At 35.4% G+C, this 26427-nt stretch overlaps 1 protein-coding gene across 3 annotated transcripts in view; it reads right to left on the reverse strand.

Moving 5' to 3' along the window:
* The window catches only part of Cep112 (centrosomal protein 112), a 472932-nt gene that overhangs the window by 216576 nt on the left and 229929 nt on the right, over positions 1–26427 (reverse strand). For all 3 annotated transcript variants that reach the window (XM_076869863.1, XM_076869862.1, XM_076869864.1), the window contains one exon: positions 20043–20225. In XM_076869863.1, the coding sequence (XP_076725978.1) occupies positions 20043–20225 (183 nt within the window). The remainder of the gene's footprint in view (positions 1–20042; positions 20226–26427) is intronic.

Raw genomic sequence — 26427 nt, forward strand, 5'->3', positions numbered from 1 at the left:
AGGAAGCAAGAGATCCACTCACCAGGGACAAAATATAAACCCCAAAGGCATGCCCTCTGTGACTTATCACCTCCAGCCACACCCTGCCTGCATATAGTTACAGCCCAGTTAATCCATATCAGTGAGTTAATATACTATTATGTTAAGATTTTCAAAACCTAATTATTTTACCTCTGAAAATTCTTGCACTGCCTCACACATGAGCTTTTGAGGTACACATTATATCTAAACCATGACACTACTTTATGAAGACCTAATCTTCAGACTACTGCACCGGCACTGACATCTATTTACCCTTGGGGCAATCTGACCTTTCCAGCTTCTTTATTGTTCATCAATTCTGCTTTATTTGGGGGGGGGGGGAGGAATCGGGGATAGGAACTGATAATCCTTGATGTATTGCCTTACTTCATATGAGCTCATGCACACACTAAAGCTACTAATTTGACTGATTCTATAATGAGAGATCCTTTCAGACCATCATTACTGATGCAAATAGAAGTTCAGAAATTATTTTTAACCTAGAATTATTAAATGTGAGAGCAAAATATATACTTTCCCAATAATCAAAGATTCCAAAAGTTTCCTCCCATCACTTTTTCTAGGGACATTACCTAAAAATGTACTCTAGTAAAATGAGGGAACAAATCAAGAAACATTTGATCCAACCAGGAGGGCAGTGAAGGTAAGCCTTAGGATGAAAGCTATGCAAAAGTCTTAGACAGCAACTTATCAAGATGACATGTAAGGGAAGAGAATAAGCTCTAATCAAAGGAAATGAGAGATGCCACCACTTAACAGTAGGACCACAAGAGTGAAAAATCCTGAAAATGTAATTCAGTTATATCAGTTATAATTAGAAATTCAATACAAATCAAAATGGGAACAATAAAGTTCTTGAGTTTCTTGTCCTTGTGCTGGAATTCTCTCCTGTGAATGGTCCAGCAGGCACAGCACTGAAATCCCACAGAAGGAAATGACAGCATAACAATTTTAAAAAGATTAAACATAATAATGTTTAGTGTTTTTCAACTTTTGGGCTTGGGGTGCTGGGGGTGGAACCCAGGGCCTCACACATATATGCTAAGCAAGTTCTGTACTACAGAACTTGAGCTACACCCTCAGTTTCTGTTTTTCAAACTTCATTTGCAATTATGATTTCATTGTGAGTGCAACACAGAATGAAAATGTTATCAACCTCAACGCTGGAGTGACCATGCAGCCAGCAGAGGAGGTCCAAGGAAAGACAATGCCGTCATCCTCAACCTAGACAGAAAAAGTCAAGCCCTTCTAGTCAGGGACTGAAGTTAATGGGAAAAAAATTCAGATCGACAGGCATATTACTTATAGTAACTATTACTAATAAACAGAAGTTTAAAAATATTTAATTATACAATATTGGAAGAGAAGAGAGGGCTGAAGAGAGGGACAGCATGTGACAGTTAAATCCCTACTTCCATAGGAAGAGTCCAATAAATGTCTAAAATCATTAACTCAAAACTCAGAGATAACAGCATACTGTTCAATTATAGAAATTAAAAAAAAAAAAAGCTAAACCAAAAGTGGTTAAAAAAGGTTCCTTCCAGAGTTTGGACTGTGAGGTTTTATCACAGTTCTATGGTATTATTTGTTAGTGTGTACATAAACTATATGGGAGGATATAAATATAAAAAGTTGGACATAGGCTAAAAAAAATTAAAATTAAATTAGAAAAAGTGAGGCCATCTTATGGAGGCAGATAAGGTGCCAAAGGCAGCTTCTGTAATTCAACTCGCTGCAGGCCATGACTTCTTTCCTGTAAAAAGTGATGACAATCTACTGTCAAAGACCTTTCTTGTGGTCTCTTGCAAAGAGGCCAGCACTGTCTGCTTTCTGTCCTCCTTGATTTAGAGTCAGGACACACTAGAGAGTGGCAACTGACAACTTGTAAGAAGGGCTCTGAGAGCAGGGTCATTTCACCCTCTGTCTGTAGTATGGGGACAACACAGGAAGGGCCCAGCACCAGTTAATTGTCTTAACTTTTCTTATTCAAGTGATACGATTTTATGATTGCTCAATCTCAGAACTGTCGTCTAATAAAAGAATAGTGCTTATTCATCGAATGTGAGTTAGAAAGTTTATGATTACGGTTAAAAAAAAAAAGAAATAGGAAATCAAAGCCCTCTAGAACACAGAGCAAGGCTACTTTCTTTATTGAAGCTGATGTATTTCCCCTTTGTGTCACTTTTATGAGAACTGATGCAGCCAAGTTCACAAATTAACTTCAGAGACACAGCAGAAAAAATTGTGCGCACGCGCGCACACACATGCACACTCACACACATGCATATATGCATGTTTTCCCTTTGGCCATCAGACATAGCTTCAAACAACCATCCTATTATTTTACCCCTTGGAAGTTCATTTATTGCCTGGAAAAGAGCTAAAGAAGTTCCTGAAGATGATCTCAGACTATGTTCCCTTTGCCAAATAACTATCCTTAATTATAACATCATACCAATTGGACATGGATAAAAAGAACAAGTAAAGGCTCTGTGGAACAGGCATATACTACAACATGGTTACTACACTTGTCCTCACAGTGGCAACACTTCAACAGCATGAGAGTAGTATTTCTACATATTGAATTTAGTTTATGTACCAGAGACACATCTAAAATCTCTCTACAGGTAAAACAACATCAATGTCAATCACTACAAGGAGACCACAAAATTAAAGACATTCTTTATAATGGAGCACATTTTGAAGTTGTGAATATAAATTATGGAGAGAAACATTACAACTATGTAGTAACACTGTTCTAACCCCAAGGAATCAGTAGCAGAATTCGCTTCCTAGCTGACTATGGTGCCTTTCAGCAGGGAACTTGATGTTGATTACATTCTGGCCTCTTATGGAGAAGATATGGGCTTTCTGAGAAAAATCATACAGAGGTAAAATAATTTTGTATTTGCTAAACACATTAAAGGAACACAGATGAGGAAATTACACTATTTTCACTTGGGAGAAAACTCACAAGAGCAGTACCCACAAAGCAGACACTGTTGAAAGACAGAATTACCCCTTGTACCTGTCTCCCCCTTCTTGGAATGGCTTAGTCTCCTTCTCCATGGCTCAGAACACCTTATTATGTCTCTAATAACTGCATTTAGCATATTATTTTATATTTGTTTCTTTTTCTTTTTTAACCTCTTCTGATTGTGTCTCTTTCATTTCTTCATTTTTAGCAGCTAGCAATGTGCCTAAAACTAAGGAGGCCCTCAGTACATGTTGGATAAATATTCTTTAATTTTAATCAAATGACCAAAATAGTAGCCAATCTGCTAAAGTCATTATTATTTGAAGAATTTTATAAATATGTTTTACATATTTTAGAAATCTGAGGGTTAAAAAAATATAATTTAGAAACAGGTAAAGCTCAGACCTAAAACAAATTCTATATAATAAATTTATTGATTTGTGTTCATTCATTTACTGATTAAACATTGGTTCTTAAGCCAGGTTCTTTAATAGGTTCTTGGGATACAAAATAGATAAGATGTAGTCCTTCCTCTAAAGACACAAACATGTAAATATAATGACATCACAGTAATGGTGCCTTTATCAGGTACATGTTTCTGACATTTTCTGTTAGAAATTTCGTGAGAGCTCAAAGAGAGGGGAATGATAAATATGCTGATAATACCACCCACTGAAGAATAAGCCCAAAACCAAAATGACTGGTTGGTGGTTTTTCTAAGAGCACAGCAAACCATCATCAACTTCCCTTGCAACCTCACTAAATGCTATGCCACTCTGACTCCTTAGAGGGCACCTACCTTGGCTTTGCTATGGCTTACACTGATCAGTGAAGATGACTTATTAATAGAGCTATTTATAAAGGTTTTCTAAGGTCACTGTATATATTGGGAACCTCTTAGGTAGAGGATACACCAAAGTGAGAACAGATAAGGTCCCTTCTTTCAATTTATTTGGAGAACAGTAAAAAAAAATTAATAAATACGCAATGACAAGCTGAGAAAAGTGTCACAAAGTTCACAAAGAAGGTGCTCTTAAAGAGAATAGCAGGAGATGTGGGAAGGTGTCAATGGGCCAGATCACACAGGCTATTTATTATAGGCCATGCTAAGAAATCTGGATTTTATTCTAAGTTTTAAGCTATGGAAGGGCTTTATGCAGGGCAGTTGCTAATTCAATATGTGTTTTGAAAAAGATCATCACACTGTTGTGAAAGGAACCGCAGAGAAAGCATGATCAGGAGACCACTGCGGAGGCCTGGACTAGGGCAGTGAGCAAAAGTCAAGGAAGTGAATGGATGGGAGATCTATTGGATGTACAAATCTATAAGACTCCCTGATGGGTTAAGAGAGGGAAAAATCAAGAATAACACCAAGTTCTGGCTTGAGCACTAACTGTCTAGTAATATCACCTACAAACCTAGGGAAGATGGTGAGGTGGAGCTCTCATCTCTAGACACGTGGAGTGTGAGCAAGCTGAGAAGATGCCAAGAGGCAGCCACATATCTGAGAAGAGAGATGGGCGCTTTGAAGTCTTTAGCATATAGCTGTTATTTAAGACCTCTGGAATGCAGGTGACCACTTAACAGAAGCATAAAGAGGGAGAGAGAAAAAAAAAAGAAAAAGAATGACTCAGACTCCAATATTTGAAAAGTAGAGGAGGTGGCGAAGAACAAAGCAGCAGAGATGGAAAAGTGAATGCAGCAGCAGGAAAACCAGGGCTAAGTGGGAAGGCACAGGCATAATTGGGTAGGAGAGAGTGAACCCTGATACAGGGGGAAAAGCAGTGTAGTAAAAATGAGGAAGCTAAAATAGGATTACAGAGTGAAACACAATGGTGATGGTACCAAGAGGATCCAACTCCTCCCAAGTAATTTGGTAAACTTGTATGTATCTGCAAAATATATGTAAGGAGTAGGTAAAATGACAAATCCTATATCGTATTATAAAGCCTATCCTACCTGGATCTATGTTCTAGGTTTATAATTATTCTTAACTACTTACTCAGTTACTTAACTATTTGGCTCAAGATAATATTTATTATAAGTGGTTGTGGTTTTTTCCCATGTTTTCTTGAAAGGAGGAGAAAAAAATAATAACATGTTCTAGAATAAGAGGTAGACCACTTTCTGTCATCTATAGAAGTTTTCCAAAGAGTTTAGGTTTTGCTAATTTAAATTGATAAATATTCAGTATTTGTTCTAAGTATGGTTTGAATATTAAATTACAGTTTCATTTGAAGAACACGAAAAAATAGTAAATTATACATCTGTTGGGATGGATGAAAAAACAGTGAATTATTAAATCTGTACAAATAAATGGCCATTTTTAATTCTGAGAAATGGCAAATTTCTAATAGAAAGCAGGAGCACATAATCTTGAGAAATTTTTCTAATGGATTACTATTAGAATAATCAAAAGTAATCATTTTTTACATAAAATCAACTTGGATCTATGTTCTAGGTTATACTTATTCTAAACTACTTACTCATTACTTAACTATTTGCCTCAAGATAACATTTATTCAATAGTAAATGGAGTAAAGACAATGTTGAAATCTGTTTTCACAGATTATTTTTTTTCCAGGCCAATAATCATATAAGGGGAACTATTTTAATGTAAAACAAGTAATTGTTTTAAAATTATGTTGTTTTCTCTTTTTAAAAAATGGTTTAAGTTAATTGATTACACTTCATTATCCTTGCAATGAACTTGAACACATTAATACTGCAAGAAGAATATGTAATAAAAAGGGGAATGCATCTTCAAATTTTTGTCAAATTTTAAGAAATACCAATTCAACCAAACACCTCACTAATAGTCATGGACTGCTGCTTTAATTAGCTGGTGATATTTTTGACTAAGAATCTCAGATGATGAAACTGTTTTTTCTTGTATTGAACCAGCTTGGCCCAGACTAGCCTGTCCCGCAGTGACATGTATATTGAATACAAATCAGACAGCACAGCTTTAAATCTGTGTTGCAGCTCTCATTTCCAATTCGAGAACTGTACTATAATCATAAGCTTCTGGTGGATGAAAGGAAATCAGCTCTCTGAATATTAGCTAATGCCACATTTGCAAGTCCTGAAGAGATCTGTGCTGTTAAAAAAAATAGATCATTTCGCGTGAACCTATATATATGAATTGCTTTGTACTGCTCAACTGATAGAAGCAATGCCTGTGCTGGGATTAAACCCTTTTCATCATAAAACCTCATCTGGTTCGGAGTCCAAGTCCATCAAACCTTTTTCCTTTAAAGTCCCGCCTTTGATTCTACATCAATTTATTCAAACCGCAGCTGGGTGGCTGAAAACGAAAGGACAGCATCATTTAAACCAACCATGTTCCCAACTTGAAAGAAGGGCTATAATTAAAAAAATGGGCATAAAAGAATGGAAATGGGATAATATTTTTTAATGGTAGTTCAAAGGCCGACAGATGTCAGAGCCTTTGAAGATGTCAGTACACTGAGCAAGAAGTTGCCATAAAAGAGCTTGCCTGAGAGGTGAAGCAGCTTTTTAATGGCTGAAAAAACCCTTGCAGACACATCCTTGTGTTTTTAATTTGTCAGAGTTTCTGCAGTATTTTCAGATTAATGACACATGATTATAACTGCATAGCAGACATATTTTTATACTTGGTTAAACGAATAGTTTATTTCACATTCTTTTAGAGCTAGATAAGAACAGGGACACTTTCCTAGGATGTCCAAAACTATTCTGATTGCTTCACATATTTATGCTAATTTTGTGGGACTGGTCCAATTCAGAGTTACTATATGTTGCCAGCTTTTGTTCTTTAATAGTCTGATTGCTAGTAACATTACAATTCACATGTGGTAGTTAGAATGCAATTCACTACAATTTCATTCTTTTCATGTACATGGAACAATATGTGCCTGAATAATTAATTTGCACACCAAGTCATGTCAAACCAAATTAATGTTTAAAAAACATTCCTGAGCTCAATCTAAACAACCATAGGCTGCCATAGGGTTCAGAAGAGAAAGAGCTGCATGGGGGAGGGGGATCACAGCCATAACTACAGTAAGATATTAATGTCTCAAAAAGAAAGAGCTGTCATACCCAGTGTAAAATGCTGAGGGACACTTCACTAAGATTTGGGGGAGGGACTCGAGTATTTGCCCTTCGAAGTAGTTCTGACATGTCAATTTGATTTGTTCTGTGAAATTACCCTCACGATATTCATGAATGTTAACAACAAGTCTCTAGTGAAGAGTAGCAAAAAAGGGCTTTCCTGCCAATGCGGATGCCCATATGATGGGGTGCAGGGGAGAGAGTTCATGGGCTGTAAGTTGGACAGATATGGGTTCAAATCCTAGCCTTTTGCTGAGAGCTGCACAGCTTGTGTCTGCCTCCCTGTCTGTGGGAACTGAGATAGTGTCCATCTTCTTCCAGAGAACACAGGAAAATGTTTGTCAAATAATATGTGCTCAATTTCCTTTCTCAAACTAGATGATACAAAGGAAAAATAAAATTGGTTCCTTTCTAATTGAAAATTTTTATTTTTCTATATATATAAAAAAATACTTTAATGTACTTTAATGAAAATGCCATTGTTTCCAAAGTGGGTGTTGAAATTTCCCACTTTTCCAAGACCAAGGGCTCATAAGTACCGCTCCTCATGTTGGACTCTTAATGGCCATGGCTCATTAAACTCTGCAGCATACACCTATTGCTTTCTGACAGCTAACTCAATCCTGCAAGGATACCCTTGGAGGCAGGTTAGCAGATGAAGTATCAGGGTTGGAACTGTGCAGGTCTGCAACCTGACCCTGAAGAAGCTGACCAGCCATCTTCTCATCTGCCCCCAGGCATACTATGAGGATAGGAGTATCTGGGTTTGTTTCCCTAAAGCATGGCCTATCTCCTTGAGGTCTTTAGTTGACTACAGTTTGGGCCTTACAAACTCTAGGCGTAACTGCAAAGCAGATAAAGCTTGCTTTGAACATCTTCCTACCTTCTTGTTTGCACTCTCTAAACCCCTCCCTTTTTTAATTGCCACTCACCTCCACATGTCCAAATTTTTTCACTCAAACTCCCACAGGAAGACATCTTCCTACAACATCCCTCTTCCTTCTCCTTTTATTTTCTTTCCATCCATCAAAATTCCCATTTCTCTAGAGTAATGGATTTCAACTTGATGGGCATAGTATAATCATAAACAACTTCATAAAATAGTATCTAGATTTTTTTTCTTCCTCAGCTCAATGTTACTCATGCTCATGTTGCTCATAAAATCCTTCCTTTTATGAAGACTTCCCCAGTTCCCTCAGACACACACAGTGTTCTAAGCCTGGGGGTATGGGACAGATGAGCAGTTAACAGCAACCATTTCATGTGTAATGTTCTTTTCCACTTGCTAAATTGCCTGGAAAGACCCTTCTGGGGAGGGCTTCCACACGCTTGTGGCCTCCTCTTCACCTGTCAGCTGATACTAGATATATTCTCCCTCCAAGCTTAAAGGATCCTCATACTCTTGGCTCATAGGCTCAGAAAAGCCCTGTTTCCTTTTCCTCCCAGAACTGAGTTTGTACCTTACTGGGTGATCCTGACAGTCAATCCTACTTTTTTAGGTAAGATGTGAAACCCTTCTCAGTACCCAAGTTTGGCAGAACTCTCCAGATCTGAAACCTTACTGTTTTCTGGAGCAACAGTGAGACTAGAGATGCTGAGCTGGGCATTCAGTGGGTCCTTCCCACATTACTAACATGCCCACCTGTAAATCATGCCTGACTTGGCCACTAATGGCCCAGTTTGCTTCACTCATCTGAGTCTCATATTTGAACTTCTTTCATGGACTCCCTGAACTCAAAGTTCATGTCCACATGCAGGATTCTATGAGGAAGGGTCAGTTTTCATACATTGTTCACCCAGTGCAGTGGTCTGCTTCTGTTTTAAGAAACAATAAACTAACATTGATAGGGATAGTTTTAAAATTTGCCCAGTTCAAATTCTCAGACCAATGTAGGAGTTTAGAACTATTGTTTTGGATTTTTTTCCTGCCTCCTGAAATACTACTTCCTCTTGGTTCTGTTCATCTCTCTCTTGACCCCTTTTCTCAATGTTCATGTCTACCTTCTCTTTAAGCAGTGAGTGTCTCCTATTCTCATTCTCTCCCCCTCCATGTGAGAGAGATCTTGCCTTCACAAAGGTATACAATATATTCCATGCTTGTGATTCTATGTCTTGATTTCCAACGGGGATGGAAAAGTTTCGTTTGAATCCCAGCTCCATAGTCCCACTTATTTAAATAGATTCAACACCTAAATGTCTTGGGGCATGTCAAACCATAGCTCTGGGTCTCTTCTCTTCCTCACTGCCACATCAATTTCCTCCACTGCTTCTGTCTTAGCTAAGCCCTCATTACCTCTTACTAAGACCACTCCAACTGGTTACCCAGCCTATGATTGCACTGCCATAGTGAGGCCAGGGCCTGGCACAGAGTAGGCACTCAAGACATCTTAATGGCATAAATTAATCAAGTTGAAAGTTGAAGTCAAGAAAATTCCACGTACATAATTCTTCCCAATGTTTAGATAGGAAAACTTAAATGGAGATAAATTTGATTTTATAAATCTGATTTATATATCATCTGAAGAGTCATAACTATAAATTTTTAATCCACAGAGTTCCATTTTTCAATATCATTATGGAACAGTGAGATTTCAGAGCAATCAGGTTAATGATAATTTTCACGAGAAGATCTATTCTACTACTTTTACTTCTGAGTTGAATGCTGTTGTTTTAAGAAGCACCAACATTCTAGCGATAGCAATTTTTTATTGAATATCATTAGAAGTAGTTGCAGAGATGAAAGTCCAAAAGTATATTTCCATGTTTTCTCCAAAGCCTGAAACACTATTTGCATAGTCCAGTTGCTTTAATAGGAGAGCTAACAACACACTGTGTCTCTAGAATTCATGGCTTTTGCATGGTAACCGCTCTAATAGTAATTTTGGAATAACTGAGAGACAAAAAGATTTCAACCCTCACATTTCACTTCTTATGCTATACATGCTAATATCATTCTTTCTGGGGCTATCATATAACTTGTCCACAAGTGAAGATAACATTTGCACTTCAAACATTTGGATTCTCAAGAAATATTTGTGACATATGCATTTTGCACATTGAATAACATCTTTGCAAAAACAAAATAAATCAGATCATCAAAAGTATTGTTTAAAGGAATAAACAAACTAATCATCAATCTCATTTTAACCTTAGAAAAAACATGCAACTTCCAAGTCTTTCTACTGGAAAAGTACCCTGTCTTGAGACACTGAGCCTGCCAGAGTATTGGTCCCCTGTTCACTAAAAGCTCCTCTGCATCACAGAGTCACTGTATCAGTGGGAGGGACACACACACACCCTTAGAGACTGAAGCTATAGTGTAACTGTCCCCACAAACAAGGAAAGAGACTCTGGTTCAGGCCACATAGTGCAGTCAACCTAATTTTCTAAGGGCACCATCAACTCATATTTAGATATCACTAATATAGGCCTTGATTGCATGCTTAATCAAAACAAATCCAAATGGACTGGGCAAATAATACATTTTCGAACTTCAGAAATCTAACTTTATATTGTTTGCTTGTGATTTCTTGTGATCTTTCACAACCTTTTAGGACACAAATATCCAGAAGCACTGGAGGAGTCAGGAGATAATTTAAAATTATTATTATTAGAACAAGTGAAATAATTTTTTCATTAAATTTTAATATTGGTTTCAACTCAAAAACTCATCTCAAGTTTCACATTAACCCACCAATTTTAATACTTTGGGTCTCAATTAGGCCAATTATCATTATCTGAAAGTTTCCACTTAAGGACAATATTTTTCAAATATTTTCTGCATACAAATATTAAAGGCTATTATTTTTGTGTAATGCCTTGCACCTCTCTTCAAATAGGAGTTTAAGGTCTCCCTAACATCAATTTCTGTCAATTTTGTCATGAAAAATGCTCAGGTATTAAATATCATTTAAATCATGCAACTAGGCATGATTCCAATTAGTCCTGAATGGAAGACAAAATGACAGCTTAATAAGCTTCAATTTGCTAGCTCTTTGAACATTCAATGATATCATCTTTTTGCCAATCATTTCTTGCACTCTGGCTTCAACCTCTCTGTCACAAAAAAATTACCTCAAATATGTAAATGAAGGCATCAGCAATGTCTCCTACAGAACATACTGGGTTGGAAATCCAAAAATGGATTTTCCAAGACATCTAGGGAGAAGAGTTATTCATCCAGTATTTCCTCAGTGGTAGTTTCTGCCCACTGGGGCAGCAGGGTGAAAAGGACAAGAAGGAAGGACAATATGCAAGAAATAACTAATGGCATTTTTCCCTATTATTATTTTTACTATTATTATATTTCCCTATTATCCAACATGCTGCATGCCATGTCCACTGACATACTGGACATGGTATGCAGCATGTAGAATAATGATTTACGCGGGAGCACATATTTTTTTAAAAAATCATCTTAGACTTTTAATTTTGACCAAAATGCCTCTAGAATTAAGTCAAAATTACATTAACATAAGTTGTTTTTAAGGAGTCTAAAAGAAACACACTAATTATTCCTTGTATTTTTCATGGAAAAAAGTGTCTAGATAATTTATTAAACCACCTTGACCATATTTCTAATAGTCATTTCTATTGACTAGCTTTTGTCACATAATAAAATTCTAACTTAGATTTCTTTAGGAAAAAAATATGAACACAGAACTCTGAGATTTTAAAATTCATTTCATAAAATAAATGAGATATGTAATATTCCAAATTAATATATGGATTTAACATACATCTACCTATAGTAAACCATGTATAACAAACCATACATCACCAGTTTTCAAATGCAAATTCTTATATAGTTTTTATAAAGATTGGTATATCACATTGACCTAAATCTTATTGAGTCTTACTGTGGACATTCCTTTTTATTTCAGTAAAACATGAAAACCAGAAATTAAGCTACTTTAAAAATACATTTATTTTTCCATTCTATAAATTCTAAAAGTTGGGAAAATATATATTCCAAAGAAAATATTAAGAAATGCACATCTCTTCATACTTCAATTTATCTCAAAATACGGAAATGAGATGAGCCTGATGGCACATTCCTGTAGGTGGATATGATACCTTTATTTTACTTATTTATCTTTATATGGTGCTAAGGATCAAACACAGTGCCACAAGCATAGGAAGGAAGTGCTCTACCACTGAGCTATAACCCCAACCGGGATCTCAAATTTGAAGACAGCCTTAGCAATTAGTAAGATTCTGCCTCAAATAAAGGGGAGAGGGGGATGGGAATGTAGCTAAATGGCAAAGCACCCCTGAATTTGATAGCACCCTTGATTTTGATCCCCAGTAGAGAGAAAGGGGGGGGGGACACACACAAACACACACACAGATGGTCACAGACTGTGGTTTTAGAGAAAGATTTAAACTACTGGCTAAAACTTGACTTGGATTTACAGTGTGAGCTGTGAATACTACTTCTTTAAATCTAATACTACATGGACAATCCAAAATTGGAAATATAATGGACTTATGCGGATACATAAAATTCAATGACAACATGTTCCATGAGTAAGAGGCATATGGCGCAGGAGACTTTGCCAAGAGTCCCAGCTGCACTAACTACTAGTTATATAACTTTAAAAAGTTTATTTCTGCTTTGAGTTTTCTCTTATCAATAAAATGGGTCATCTTCTGGCCCAGGTAGCAAGGTCAAAACAGTTTATAGGAAGGAAATTTCATTTTCATAAAGAGTTGAATGAGATAATGCAATAAAAGGACCTAGCAGAGAGCTCAGTACACAAAAGGCACACAATAACTATTGGTTGTTACTGTTGCCACTGCTGCTGTTAAACATACACAAACATAAAAATTCAGTGTTGTTTATGAGGTGCTAGTTACTAAGTGGAAATAAAACAGCATTATTGCTGGGCACAGTGGTGCATGCCTGTAATCCCAGTGGCTCAGGAGGCTGAGACAGGAAAAATCTCAGATCAAAGCCAGCCTTAGGAATGGTGAGGTGCTAAGCAATTCAGTGAGACCTTGTCTATAATAAAATACAAAATAGGGCTGAGGATGTGGCTTAGTGGTCAAGTGCCCTTAATTTCAATCCCTGGTGCCAAAAAAAAACCAGTATTATTGAATTATGACTTTGGAGCAACATCAAGTATGGCAAATCACAGAAAGAAATATAACAGCTATTGCTCAATACGGTGAACAAGGAGGAAGGAGTATCAGTGTCTCTCCTGTGCCAGGCAAAGATTCATATGTAACCCTCTTCCCTTTTTTTTGGCCTGTCCAAGTCTTCCCCAAAACCTAAAACCTTTCTTGGAGGAGGCTGTGATATCAAGAAAGAGCACTGCTTTAAGATAAAGAAGTTCTGATTTGCTAGTTGTATGATCTGGAACAAGATAACATCCTTGAATTATAGGTTCTTTATCTATAAATTGAAAACGATTGGATGTAGTCCTCTCTTTAGATTCCTTAATCTGACCATATTATTTCAAGATACTTAGATAACTGATATGACTAAAACCTTCACATCTAGCAGAACAACCTTTATGCAATGATTCCTGGCTCCTTGCAATCATCCTCATTTTTACAACTGCAGAGTGATCACATTATACTCTGTACCTAAAGTATCTCCAGCAATTAATTACCTCTTTTACAAGAACAATTTTAGTATTTCTAAAGAAATCCATTAAGTATAATGAGAACAAAAGAGAATTTTTTAAAAAGAAATCACTGTTAGTTGATATAAAATTGCTAATTCAAAAGGAATACTTTACATGTTATTATTTGCGAGGTTTGCCTTTAAAGGAATATTCTTTAGCTAAAAGTGGACCACATACCATAGAATGTGGTTTCCATGGTAACTACCACATTTAAAAACTGTGCACAGGGCTACAGATACACTGTATAATACTACTACAAATGGTTCCTTCTTAGAGGAATAAATTTTCTTTTCCAGCCTATATTTTTGTTTTAAACTTAATTTTCTCCATGATGAGGACCAAGGTGACTTATTTGTAATACTTTAATTATAGGCATATTTGCTACTTTTGTGTTTGTAAAATAAAAGTACTTACAGAATTTTTAGAATTATAATAGAAAAAGAAGCTGGTGACCTACAAAGAACATAGCTTTACTTGAAATGGCACTTTCTTATATTTTCTTCTGGTTAAGCACATAAGAAACAACATTTGTATAAATATTAACTTATATGACAATTCATAAGTAAAATAAGCATATTATAAAATCCATATGTAATACTATAAGATGCACCACTCCTGGATACTAATAAATTAAATCTTCCCTTCAGTGTATCTATGCCAAAATATAAGAAGAATTTTTGTCCTTCTCTATTTGATAAATTCTATCTGACCTATGATTTGGTGTCAGAAAAAACAGTATTTCCCCCATAGGCTTTTTAAAATGGTCTCATTAGGAGAATCTCTATTTGTATTTTAAAAGTATATAGAAAGTTCTTGGGCTGCCTTAAATACAGCAGTTAAATAATAATATACAAACTTCACCTAGGGGCTGGGGTTGTGGCTCAGTGGTAGACTGCTAGTCTAGTATGTGTGAGGCACTGGGTTCGATCCTCAGCACCACATATAGATAAATGAATAAAATAAAGGTCCATCAATATCTAAAAAAATTCTTAAAAAACTTCATCTCAAGAAAATACATAGAAAATTGTAATGTGTGGTTTTATCAGGAATCTGTTCCCAAAGTCTTTTCTTTCAGCAAAATAAATTTAAAGAATTAAAAAGTTTTTCCTACCAACTTTCTAATGACTGAAAATTAAATGTGGTCCACTGTAGTAAACCCCCTTAATACCTAAAATACACTCACTTCCACTCCACTTTCTCTCTAATACAAATAACTGGGTAAGTCAGGGATAAGTATCAAAGTTTGGTGTGTACACAGCTGGAGCACCAGGCAACCACCCTGATGAAACTGTGCGTCAACAGGGAGAAAAGGGAAACAAAAAGCAGGGTTGCCAGGGTTAGCAGTGAGAGTCCCACAGGTTGGGGGGGAAATACAGCTCCCATAGTTGAGCTTTTCGCAGCAATCACATCAGTTTGACCCTAAGAAAGAAAAAACCATTACTACCTCAGAACAAAAGAAATTACAGTAATAAATAAATATTAATGATGAAATAGTATTTTGATTAGGTAGGTAAGGTTTGTGAGCCATTTTAAGGTATACAAATATTTTATTTCTGAAATGAATTATCATTTGATTTTTAAAATTTCCTATTATAGTTTTTCATAACATAAATTCAGAGGACAAGAGAATCTGATATAAGAGAGTAACACACTTGAAAATTAATTTAGGACATTAGCTTCTAAACTATTTCTAATCTCAGCCATGTTTCTAATTTTTAAAGATAATTTGTAAGGTTTCAAGAATGGTTATAAAATGATCATACTAGAATTTGGTGAGCCTGTGACTTAAAATGTACTTTCTTAGGATTTATAATATCTAAAAAATTATCTCTCTCAAAGCAGCTTTGTTTTTTGAGAATAATTGTAGTCTCAATAAATTGAGTGAAAGTCTGGCACATTAATAGGAAATTTGTTTATTATATTTTATAAAATTAAAGAATTTAAAGTTTTCCCAACAGAGTTATTTGTGAATGTTTTAATATGCAAAGAATATCACCATTTATTGGTCAATGTCGTTCATATTTAGTCCCGTTCCATAAATTTCTCTCAGAGCTGAGAGCTAGGGGCAAAGTTAAGATATCTTTCATTGCATAAATAGAATCACACAATTCATCATGTTTCCTTCTTTGCTGTGGCTTCTAGGCAAGTTCCAAGGTAAAAATGACATTTAACTATAGTATTTTGTAAAGTATAAATTTTATAATGACATTTAACTGTAGTATTTTTAAAGTATAAATTTTATAATGTGGCTATATATCATATACTACTTAATTATTAGTTTCTATTATATTTAAGTATATGTTTATTATAAAATACTGCATTAAATCCCTTTTAAAAGAAGTAGGCATATAAAGAAATTAAAATCAAATACTCTCAAGAGAAAAATACTATTGAGCTCAAAGACCATGTACATAGAGAGGTATACCATTGATGTTCAGACCATACATACTTTAAATTTGTCCTTTTAGTAACCTTGGAAGAATGGCAGCTGTGTTTAATTACCTCAATAAATATACACACAACAGGTTTATAAATGGAGACTTAGCCTCATGTCCATATTTTCAAATTCATGGAAAGTATGGTAATAGCATTAAAACCTAATTTTAAAAAATCTTCAGGAAAACTCTTTAAGTAGAGGAGACTACAAATTCCACATTTTAGAATCAGTGATAAATTCAGCCTCTCAATACAAAATCAATATAGTAAAATCAAGATGATTTGTCCACTTACTATGCAAAAATTATTGAATCATAATTAGAATCACGATTTTCAGCTTAAGAAATCAAAGGCATTTAGATACCAATGTTATACAAGAACCCCAGAACAAGTGCTACATTCAATGTACTTTTAGATATGGCTGATAACCTTCTCCAAGAATGCCATATTCAATTTAAGAGATACCAAGGGTTGTTCACTACAGCTGTTGGTTACCCTGACTTCTTGATCTGTCTGTACTACAACAGGTCACATAGCCATCCTAGAGGTGACATCACTTCTGGGGCGGATCACAAAGGTTCTATGTAACAGTCATACAGTATTCATACATACCACTCACATGGGTAACAGACCTAAAAGAGCAAGCAATCTCTAAATGGTTCAGGGTCTGAAAAAGACAACTAAGGGATCAAGGAACCTATGTTGTATTTTTCTTCAAATTCAACAAGATAAAATGTAGACATTCTATCATTATAGCACAGCACAAAGGCAAAACAAGAATTACATATAGAATTGACACGTCAAAAGAAGCTGATATTTACAAATTTTTTTCATATTAAAACTGTGATAAAATCAATCAAATCATTCTCCAAAATAATTTCAATAAGAGGGTCCTAGTAAATGAGAAATATTTAACAATGAGGTTTAAATTTTTATGTCTTCATTTCTATTGATCTGGTGTATTTTCTTAAATAATCATGAACATCTATATGAGGGTAATAACATTTAATGAACATTTTAGCAAATGGGATTATCATGACACAATATATCCTGCCATTGAAAATCAAAGTAGTGTGACGAAAATTATAATATACAGGATAATCAGTTAACTATACCAAATGAAATGAGGAAAATGTTTAACCATCCTGAGATGCATTACTATATCTTATCATTATTCTATAAAATAGCAATTATTAGAATAAATAACCTAATAATTGTAAAATATATTCACCAAAAGGGAATTCCCAGTTGGTATGATTTACCTTAATGCAGGTTAATATATAATAATGACTTTTATATTGGCATATAATTATATGACATATTTGGAAGAAGCCAAAAGTAAATTTTTAGGGTATCACTCTTACTTAAGAATCTGAGGGAAGAGAAGCTGCAAACAAAGCCATAGTACCCAAACAGATGTTGTACTGGTCCTCTTGTGGTTAAGTATTTCAAATAACCCTTTTTACAAAATGGCCTCCATTACTAAACTGGAACAGTCAAACATTAACTGAAAATCAAATCTCTCTGGAACTAAAATAAAAAAAAATCACGCAATCTAATATTTATGTTGTGTGTGTTTATTCTGCATAAAATAACACAGTGAATTTAAAAAATATCTTCTGTGTTTTTTTTTTTTTAAAGTCCATTTTGGGTTTTTTTTTTTTTTTTTTTTTGCAATCTGTGAATGGAATTTGATTCCTAAATTACACAATAAACTATTTAGACCACAATAAGGAAGAGCTATAGTTTGAAAATTCAGGGCTTACCTGAAAAAAACTCTGAATTAATGACCTCAATGAATAACGAAAGATATACAGAAATTATTAGCATTTTGGTATACATGCTAAAATTTATAAAATATAACATTGATGAAAGTTATAAAAACTATTTTCTAAAAACAACTAAGTACAAAACACACAAAATTATTTTCATTTTGGCCAAGAATGCATTTAGCCTAAGTTTCCATTGCTTACTGGAATTCCCATGACAGCAATTCTAATTAGTAAAATGTTCTAAGAAAGACACAAAATACGAGAAACATTCTAAACTACAACATTTGAAGAGGTCATATAGCCCTCATACTTAATATTTCTGTGTGAAGAAATTCAATTAATAACCAAATTATACAATCCCTGTGGCTTAATTATACATAGTAATTCTAAAATTTCCCTTTTGTTATGATTGGATGAACCGCGCCCTACATGGCAGATCGGGCATATACAAAATCACAAAGATTTCCTCTAAATTCGGCCTCCACTTGTTCGGTTTTCCACCAAGCACCAAAATGGTAGGAAGTTATGTAAATTAATGTATTTTATTGTATCCATTATTTGATTTTAGTATGCAAACAGATCCTTTACTGATTCAGACCCCATATTCCTTCGTTATAATGGCAAGACAATGGTAGGGTTTAACATCATGTCTGAAGGAGAATACAAGTTTGAAAATATTCTAAATAAATTGTATGGCTGAAAATCAAAAGTCTAGCATATATTTTTTAAAAGGCTCTAATGAGGTTGATGGCAAAAGTATAATGTGTGTTGATTTAACAGGAACCATATGACTATCCTAGTACCATAGCTACTACAATGACTACCTTTAGATTAGCATGCCACCATAAAACAAACTAAAAATAATTTTTCTACAAATGTATATTATCAGCCAAAAACCTGTGCTGAGCATATTTATATTGCACCAGTTATTCTCTGAAAGTAAAAGACAACCCAAGGTCAAATGAAAAATAACCAATAACTCCCATTCTTTGCCTTACTGCCTCCCGCTCTCCACTCAAAAAATTAGCATCTTAATTAATTAGCAGTATTTTTATGCTTAGATAATTACAGACTTGTTAAAACATATACCATAACAGAAGAGTTATTTTTTTGTTTGAAAATTATATTATTTTGGGAGGAAGGACAAATAGGGGGAAAAGCTTATCTGTGGTGTGGTTAGTATGATTAGATTTCAATGGGAAAAGAGGTATTTAGACCTAATATATTATATGGTCTTATTAGAAAAGAAAATTATCTTTTTATTGTTGTCAACTGCTCTTGAATTTTCCTTTAATAAAATTTCACAGCAATCTCCTCAAGAGGATACACTAAAGGCCCTTGATTATATATACCCTAAAGAATGTATTGTACCACAAAGATACATACCCAATAAGATTTTTTTTCATCTGAAATTTATAAAGATAATTTTCCATGCTGACAGTGCACATTTCATCCATAAGTTTGAAGAGTCAAATGCTACCACAGCTGGGGGTTATTCTGCCAAATGGCTTCCAACAGGGACTACAGAGATGGAGGCTAGAAGGCATGTGTATGTGCATGCAGGAGAAAGCAACAGACCTAATGGGAAATAGCCCTTCTCTGGAGTCATTTTATCAATTACCATCTGAGTGATCTAATCAAATAGGCTCATGAAAAAAAAAAGCAATACTAGGGAGGAAAAGCAAATATGAAAACAGCTGCTTTGATTACCTACAGAGATTAAAACAAAAAGCAAGGAGTGAGGCTAATATATTTCTTAGGGATTTTCTAAGGCTGAGGGGAGGGGTAAGGGGTAGATACCTTTAAAAAACCCATCATGAAAGGAGCTGAGACAAGATTATAAGAAAGGGGCCAAGTTATAGCGCGCCATGGGATTTTTAATCTGGCTACCTGTGGTTTCTGTAGTTAAAGCCTTATTCATCCCCCAAACGGGGAGGTGGGGAAGAGAAAACAAAAAAAATCACATTTATATGTCAGTTTTGCAAATGATCAAACAGCGTGCATCAACAAGAATAAGAAGAAAACACTAAACGCTGATGACTTTTTAAAAAGATACCCGTTTTATCAAATATTATTGGTAATTACCTGCGCATCTCGTTTCTTGAACTCTTGAATTTGATTTTCGTGCTCCATGTTGGCAGCGCGAAGCTGTTTCTCCAGGTTTTCAATTTCCCGTTCATGGTCTCGGACTAGGCTACCCTTCTCCGCGTTATGCTGCTGTAATAGGTGCGTCTTCTCCTGTTCATGCTCCAGCTTCAGCTCTACTATCTGATTGGACAATGAGGAGGACAGTTCATCAACAGAACATCCTTGTCGTCATGACAACTCATGGACAGCTTAATTTTTCTCTAATTTGTCCAAGTTGAAAATTTTATTTTTGCGTCATTATTACCTCACCCTTGAAATACCCTCATTTGGTGTGTGTGTGGGGGGATTTTATCCAAACCTCCTAATATTCAAGACTATTGGGCATATTCAAGAAATCCTTTTGCAATCTGTTGACATGAATATCTGAACATTGAAAAAAAATTATGTTGAAAGCTAGGTATTTCCTCCCCAAGATTCCAGTATTACTGATCAGCAATGGTTGTAAATGGTTAATAGTCAGTACGCTTTGCTTTTTGCTTAAATACACAGATGTAAAAAGCAGCAATTAAATCGATCAGTTTTCTTTATGATTTTCAAATAAAAGATCTGAGCTAAATACGCATCTGGATTATTGTATATACAGTTGTTTTTAAAAATAAAATGATAAATTTCGAAGCTCTATTATCTCGTTGTCAGCCACGGTATAGCACTATAAACACACGTTATGTCTTCCAGAAGAGCACCTGCTGTGCTGCAAGCTTGCCCCATGATTTCATAAAAAGCATTCTATTCTCAAGATCCTTTCCCAGTCCACTCCACACTGGAGACTGTGACCTTGGCCAGTCTTAGCCTCTCCCTGCTAGACTGAATGGCAGCCCGAGACCAAGGGCCTGGTTGCCGCAGCTTTGATATTAATCCTCCCAGACTGTGCACAATGGCACCCTACCTGGCCTGCAAACTATAGCCAGCCAGGCTGTCTTTGAAGCAGGTGATGAATAGGGGACTGCAGGAAGCCAGCTTCCCCAGTGAACTCCAGGCCACACAGCTGCTAAGAACAGTCACTTGGATTTTTCTTCAGTTTTGGTGGATTTCAGGGGGAAAAACTGCTGTTATCTAGAATATGTTGTGTTATTTTCGGCGTGAGAATCCATCTTCAAAAAAGCTAACAGTAGGAGCCTGCTCCAAATCGATCTTGTTTCCTGCAATGAATCACCAGACTACCTTATCTTAAAGCTATAGCATTCATTTCTCCAGGCATGCACACTGCACTAAATATCAGAAGTTATTTTCTTTTGAAATTTGAAATTCTCATCTCCTTATTGCAAATTAAGAATCAAAACACAAATTAAATGTGCTTTAAAACAGGTTTCTAAATGTTTTATTATTGTGACTTAGAGAGTTGGAAAATAAACAATAGATTTCTAACCATTCATAATTGTATTAAACTATTTAGAAGAATGCTAACTCTTGAACATGTACACTTATCAGAACAAAATAATGTACAAATAATATGGGAAAAAAGTATTTTTCATCTGAGACCAAAGGTGTTTTATAGTGAATTTGTTTAAAATTCAGGTTTTCCTCCCATATTACTCTGTTGGCAACATATGAAAAATATTGTATAAAAATGTTCTACTAGCATATACTATGCCAAGTAGTACAGTTTTCTTTTATTATTTACAATACACGTGTATGATTTATTCTTTGAGTCATACAACTAACATTAACTATAACAATAATCCCAACAGAAGACAAATGAAAATGGTATTGTTATTACAGCACTTTTTCAGGCAGCCGAGGCTATAAATTATTGAGTTGAAGAATTTTTAGTTCTTGGACACATATTTCCACTCAGTGTTATACTATCAAGTGTCATTATAATAAAATCACAAACTTTAGTCAAAATCACTTGCATATGTAACACTGAAAGAAACTAGGAGGGGGAAGTTATACTGAAATCTTCAGAAGTCTCAAAAAATGGGAGAATGACTATGACTTAAAATTGAAAAAAGCAAAATATTTTACAAGTATCCAAATGACCTATAATTAGAGCCAAAAAATTGCAGAATCCCCCAAAGACACATGATCAGAACTAGATGTATAATCATTATAATGATGCTGTATCTTTTTTGGATCTAGTAATAATATATTTTCACAGTACCATTCTAATTTGAGTAACCTGATTGTTCTTATAGATTGACCAATGATCCTGCCCATGTTCAAACATGTTTATTCATTTTATTAAAAAAAAACTAGAAAAAAATGAAATCGTTATAACAAAATTTAAACTCTAAAGATAAATGTTCCTAAGTTATTACTGGTTTGTTACTTTGCCAAGGCCTGTTGCCCAGTGATTCTTCTTTTTTTTTTTTTTTTTTTTTTTAAAGAGAGAATTTTTAATATTTATTTCTTAGTTTTTGGCGGACACAACATCTTTTGTTTGTATGTGGTGCTGAGGATCGAACCCAGGCTGCACACATGCTAGGCGAGTGCACTACCGCTTGAGCCACATCCCCAGCCCGTGATTCTTCTTAATGAATAAATCTCAAGGTTGTTGAGACTTTTAAGTGAAATAGTTGAGGTTTATCTGCTTAGTCCAACACTGCTTAGCTAACTCCTAGATCTTATGAGCCCTTTCTGGTCTCGGCCTAGGTTTCCTAGTTGTCATCTTCTCTTAGAGGTGTGTTTTCTAGATAACTGGTAGGGTCAAGGGAAAACCCCTAATATTCTGGGGCTATATTGATGATGGTATTCATAATCACTAAGACAATCACTGAAGTGGATCTGTGCTAAAAATCTAAGTTTTACTGGTCCCTGTCCTCTTCCAAGTAAGCAAATGTTAAAAGAGTCCTTCAGACCTTCCAGCTTGGTCCCTTACTTGAAGGTACATCTTGGAAGTAAAAAGAAGTAGTGTATCTTCTTTACCTTGAACTACTACATACTTTGGGTGAACCAAGAGTAACGTCTAATAGAATTAATGGCAACTCTAATACATTCTGAATCTGAAATTCAAGAGTGAAGGTTTGAAGTTCTGAGTCCTTGAGAGCACAGTCTTCCACCACAGACTAGAATCATTTTACAGCTGTTGATGTTCTCATTCCAACAGATGTTTCATGTAAGTACCCAAGAACAGGACCACATTCCAGGTGCTCAGGAAGACAAAGATGCAGCTAAGAGATTACCAAGTCTCTGGGAGTCTTGGAATCTGCATTTTAAGACCTGCTAACAGTTTTATAGTGAACATAGTGCCAGCAAATATGGCTAGAATATTTTTAAATAATTTCTTGACCATAAATTTCAATTCAAAATGTGATAGATAAGGAAATAAAAAGAAGATTCTTACATCACTTGATAAGACAACTTATTTTATCCCCATGACCCAGAAATAGAACTGATGACTTGAGATAATTCTGAGAAATATTTTTGGATACCCCAATTTTAGACAGAAATGGACTGAAGATGGAACACTCACATTTCCTTCTTCTGCCTAGATGGGGAATAAGAAGGGGAACTGTACAGAGTGAAAATGGCTATAGGCCAGAGATGAATAAAACTGAGAAAGAAAAAAACTGGGGCTGATTCTGACAAAACACAGGTTTTAGAGTTCCCATCAAAAAAAGAGAAACCACCCTCTAACAAACATAGAAAACTCTGGAATAGAGCATTAGTAAATTGTTAAAAGACAGAGGATATATCGGTTTCTCTAACAAAGGTTGCTTAGAACTTTCATTAATATGTCAAATAAGCTCTGACTCTCCATCCCTAACTGAGTCTCAAACTACAGAAAAGTAAAAGCAACAAAATATTTATGTTCTCACACTAAAACTCAGAGAAAGACAACCAGGCTGAAAATAAAGGCAGAAAATCAGTCAAAGAGAATTCATGCATATTATACTAGAATTTAGAAAAAGCTATAGGTTTCGACAAAGTTTGCCCACTTAATGCCCAAGTAAGATGAGGGGAAAACATGTTTGGACATCTGTAAAAACACTACATTGTGTGTGTGCGTGGGGGGTGGTGAGGTGGGGGATGAACTTCATAAGAAAGAGGAAAAAAAGAAAGGATGAAGAAACCAAGGAAGGCCCATCACTCTGGAGGGAGAAAAAATGTACACCTTTAAACCCAGAGCCAGTTATAGGAGAGCTCAATGAAACATGAATGTAATGAAAAGAACTCAAAGAAGACAAAACAACAGAATTAGCTAAGGATCAAAATAACTCAGTCACAAAATTAATTCCAAATTAAAACAATAATGAGTTAAAAATAATGGCTAAAGGGTTGGGCTGCTGCTCAGTGGTAGAGCGCTTGCCTCACAGGTGTGAGGCACTGGGTTCGATCCGCAGCACCACATAAAAATAAATACACAAAAAGATATTGTGTCCATTTACAACTAAAAAGAATTAAATAAAATAATGGCTAAAGACTGAATCACTGACATAGACAAAAGGTCTGAGAAAATCATAGTAAAGCCCCAGGAAAGAAACAAAGAGAAGAAAGATAGAATGAAAATCTGCATGCATACAGATGTGCTATCAGGAAACTTTCACAAAATGAATGAAGAACAGAATGTATGTATCAAAAAGTCACACTATATACCAAGAGAAATTAATTATGATTCAGGAAAATAATGGCTCAAGAAGATTATAACTAAGTTCAAACATGGAAAAACTCAAAAAACCCAAGACACTCTTGAAAAAAGTAATAATTGAGGATAAGATTCATTTAAACAAGAGATGACTAGAAAAGTGGAGCCGAGAACAATGCATAGTACCAAAAGACAATGGGACAATATGTACAAAGCTTCAGGGAAACAAAGGATGAAGAAGGAAGTTTATGCCCAGTCAAGTTATCCTTTACAGCTAAAAGAACACAAATGATTCTCCAGCAAGAAAAAATGCAATGAATACAACTATAAGCTCTTCTCAAAAAAGTCACTCGATGATGAAATCTCAGTAGTCAGTAGATAGGTCCAAATAAAGAACTTGGATATGAGTTGTGCCAAACGTCCTAGTGGTGAGCACATGGTAGATTTAAAAAAAAAAAAAAAAAAAACTATGTCTATAGAACTGTGGCAACTATAGAACAGAATACAAAGGGCACATATTTCAACAATGTACAAATAATACCATAATTTACAAAACAGAATAGTAGGGACAGGTAGGAAGTGTATGCAAGTTAATTTTAGTTTTTAGTGTAGGGGGTAAATAATGCCTTCAAAATTAAACCATAACATTTATTCAATATACTTTTAATAAATACTTCTTAACAATCTAAGGAATCATTTCTTAAAAAAAGAAATATTTTTCTGAACCTCTTTCAGTTTCTCTTGTTTCTTCAACTAATTTCACATAATGGTCCTATTTCTAAGCATGGTCCTGTTTCTAAGAAAATACTTACATATTCTTATACTTATCAATTCTTATACTTACATATTCTTGTACTCTGAACTTACATATTCTTGTACTTATCAATCTCATGAAATTTCTGAAATACTACTAAGAATATTATTAACAATAGTCATTTTTGGAAGCTAGGATTTGGGTAGAATGTTTGCTTCCTTCTTCTTTGTGTGCAGTTGCCATATCAGAGGGTATCACCTCCCTCTGGAGGAATACTTCCTCGTGGCAGTCAGGTTTGGGTCTTTAACAAGGGATACAGCCTTTCTTCCAACAAATGGGCCGGGGTTTGTGAACTGACCTAGATCTAAAAACTTGTGAAAGACCATGATTTTTCCCCTGAAGTGGAATATGATGTAAAATACACTTGCCAACTCTGGACTTGCTCTGGATGTTGTGCCAGCCAACTAGTATTCTCACTGACTGTCTGACTACCTTCTCCCAGAATACCAAGCTCCACTCACCCACCTCAAGTCCCTACAGGACAAGACACCTTGGTAGCCAGTTAGCCTTGTTTCAGTGACAGCAATCACTCTGGCCTTCCAGAATACAGTGAGTGCTCCACATGCTGTCTGCCTTTGTGGAACCCTACCATCCTGCTGAAAGATCCAGAGCAGCATCTCTCAACGTCAGCCCTGGAATACAGAGGATGCTTTTAGAATGCAACCACTCAGTGGTATCAGTGTCCCACTACCAGAGTGCCTCTCAGTACTCTACTGAAGATAGTACTCTAGACTCTCCTAGGGGTGAGTTCTCTGGTCTACAGCACCAAAACCACCCTCATATTCTCACTTTTCTGGTACTTTTGATTCTTTCTCAATACTGCAAAGGCAGTTCCAGTACCTACCTCCACCTCAGGTCAAGTGACTGGAGTGGCAGTGAAGACCCTACCTAGGAAGATCACAAACTATTGTAAGTGTGCTATACTTTTTTTAAAAAAGAGATGAGCTGCATGTAGTAGTGCTCGCCTCTAACCCCAGAGATTT

Source organism: Callospermophilus lateralis, chromosome 11, assembly GCF_048772815.1.
Source record: "Callospermophilus lateralis isolate mCalLat2 chromosome 11, mCalLat2.hap1, whole genome shotgun sequence".
In the NCBI taxonomy this organism is placed as follows: domain Eukaryota; kingdom Metazoa; phylum Chordata; class Mammalia; order Rodentia; family Sciuridae; genus Callospermophilus; species Callospermophilus lateralis.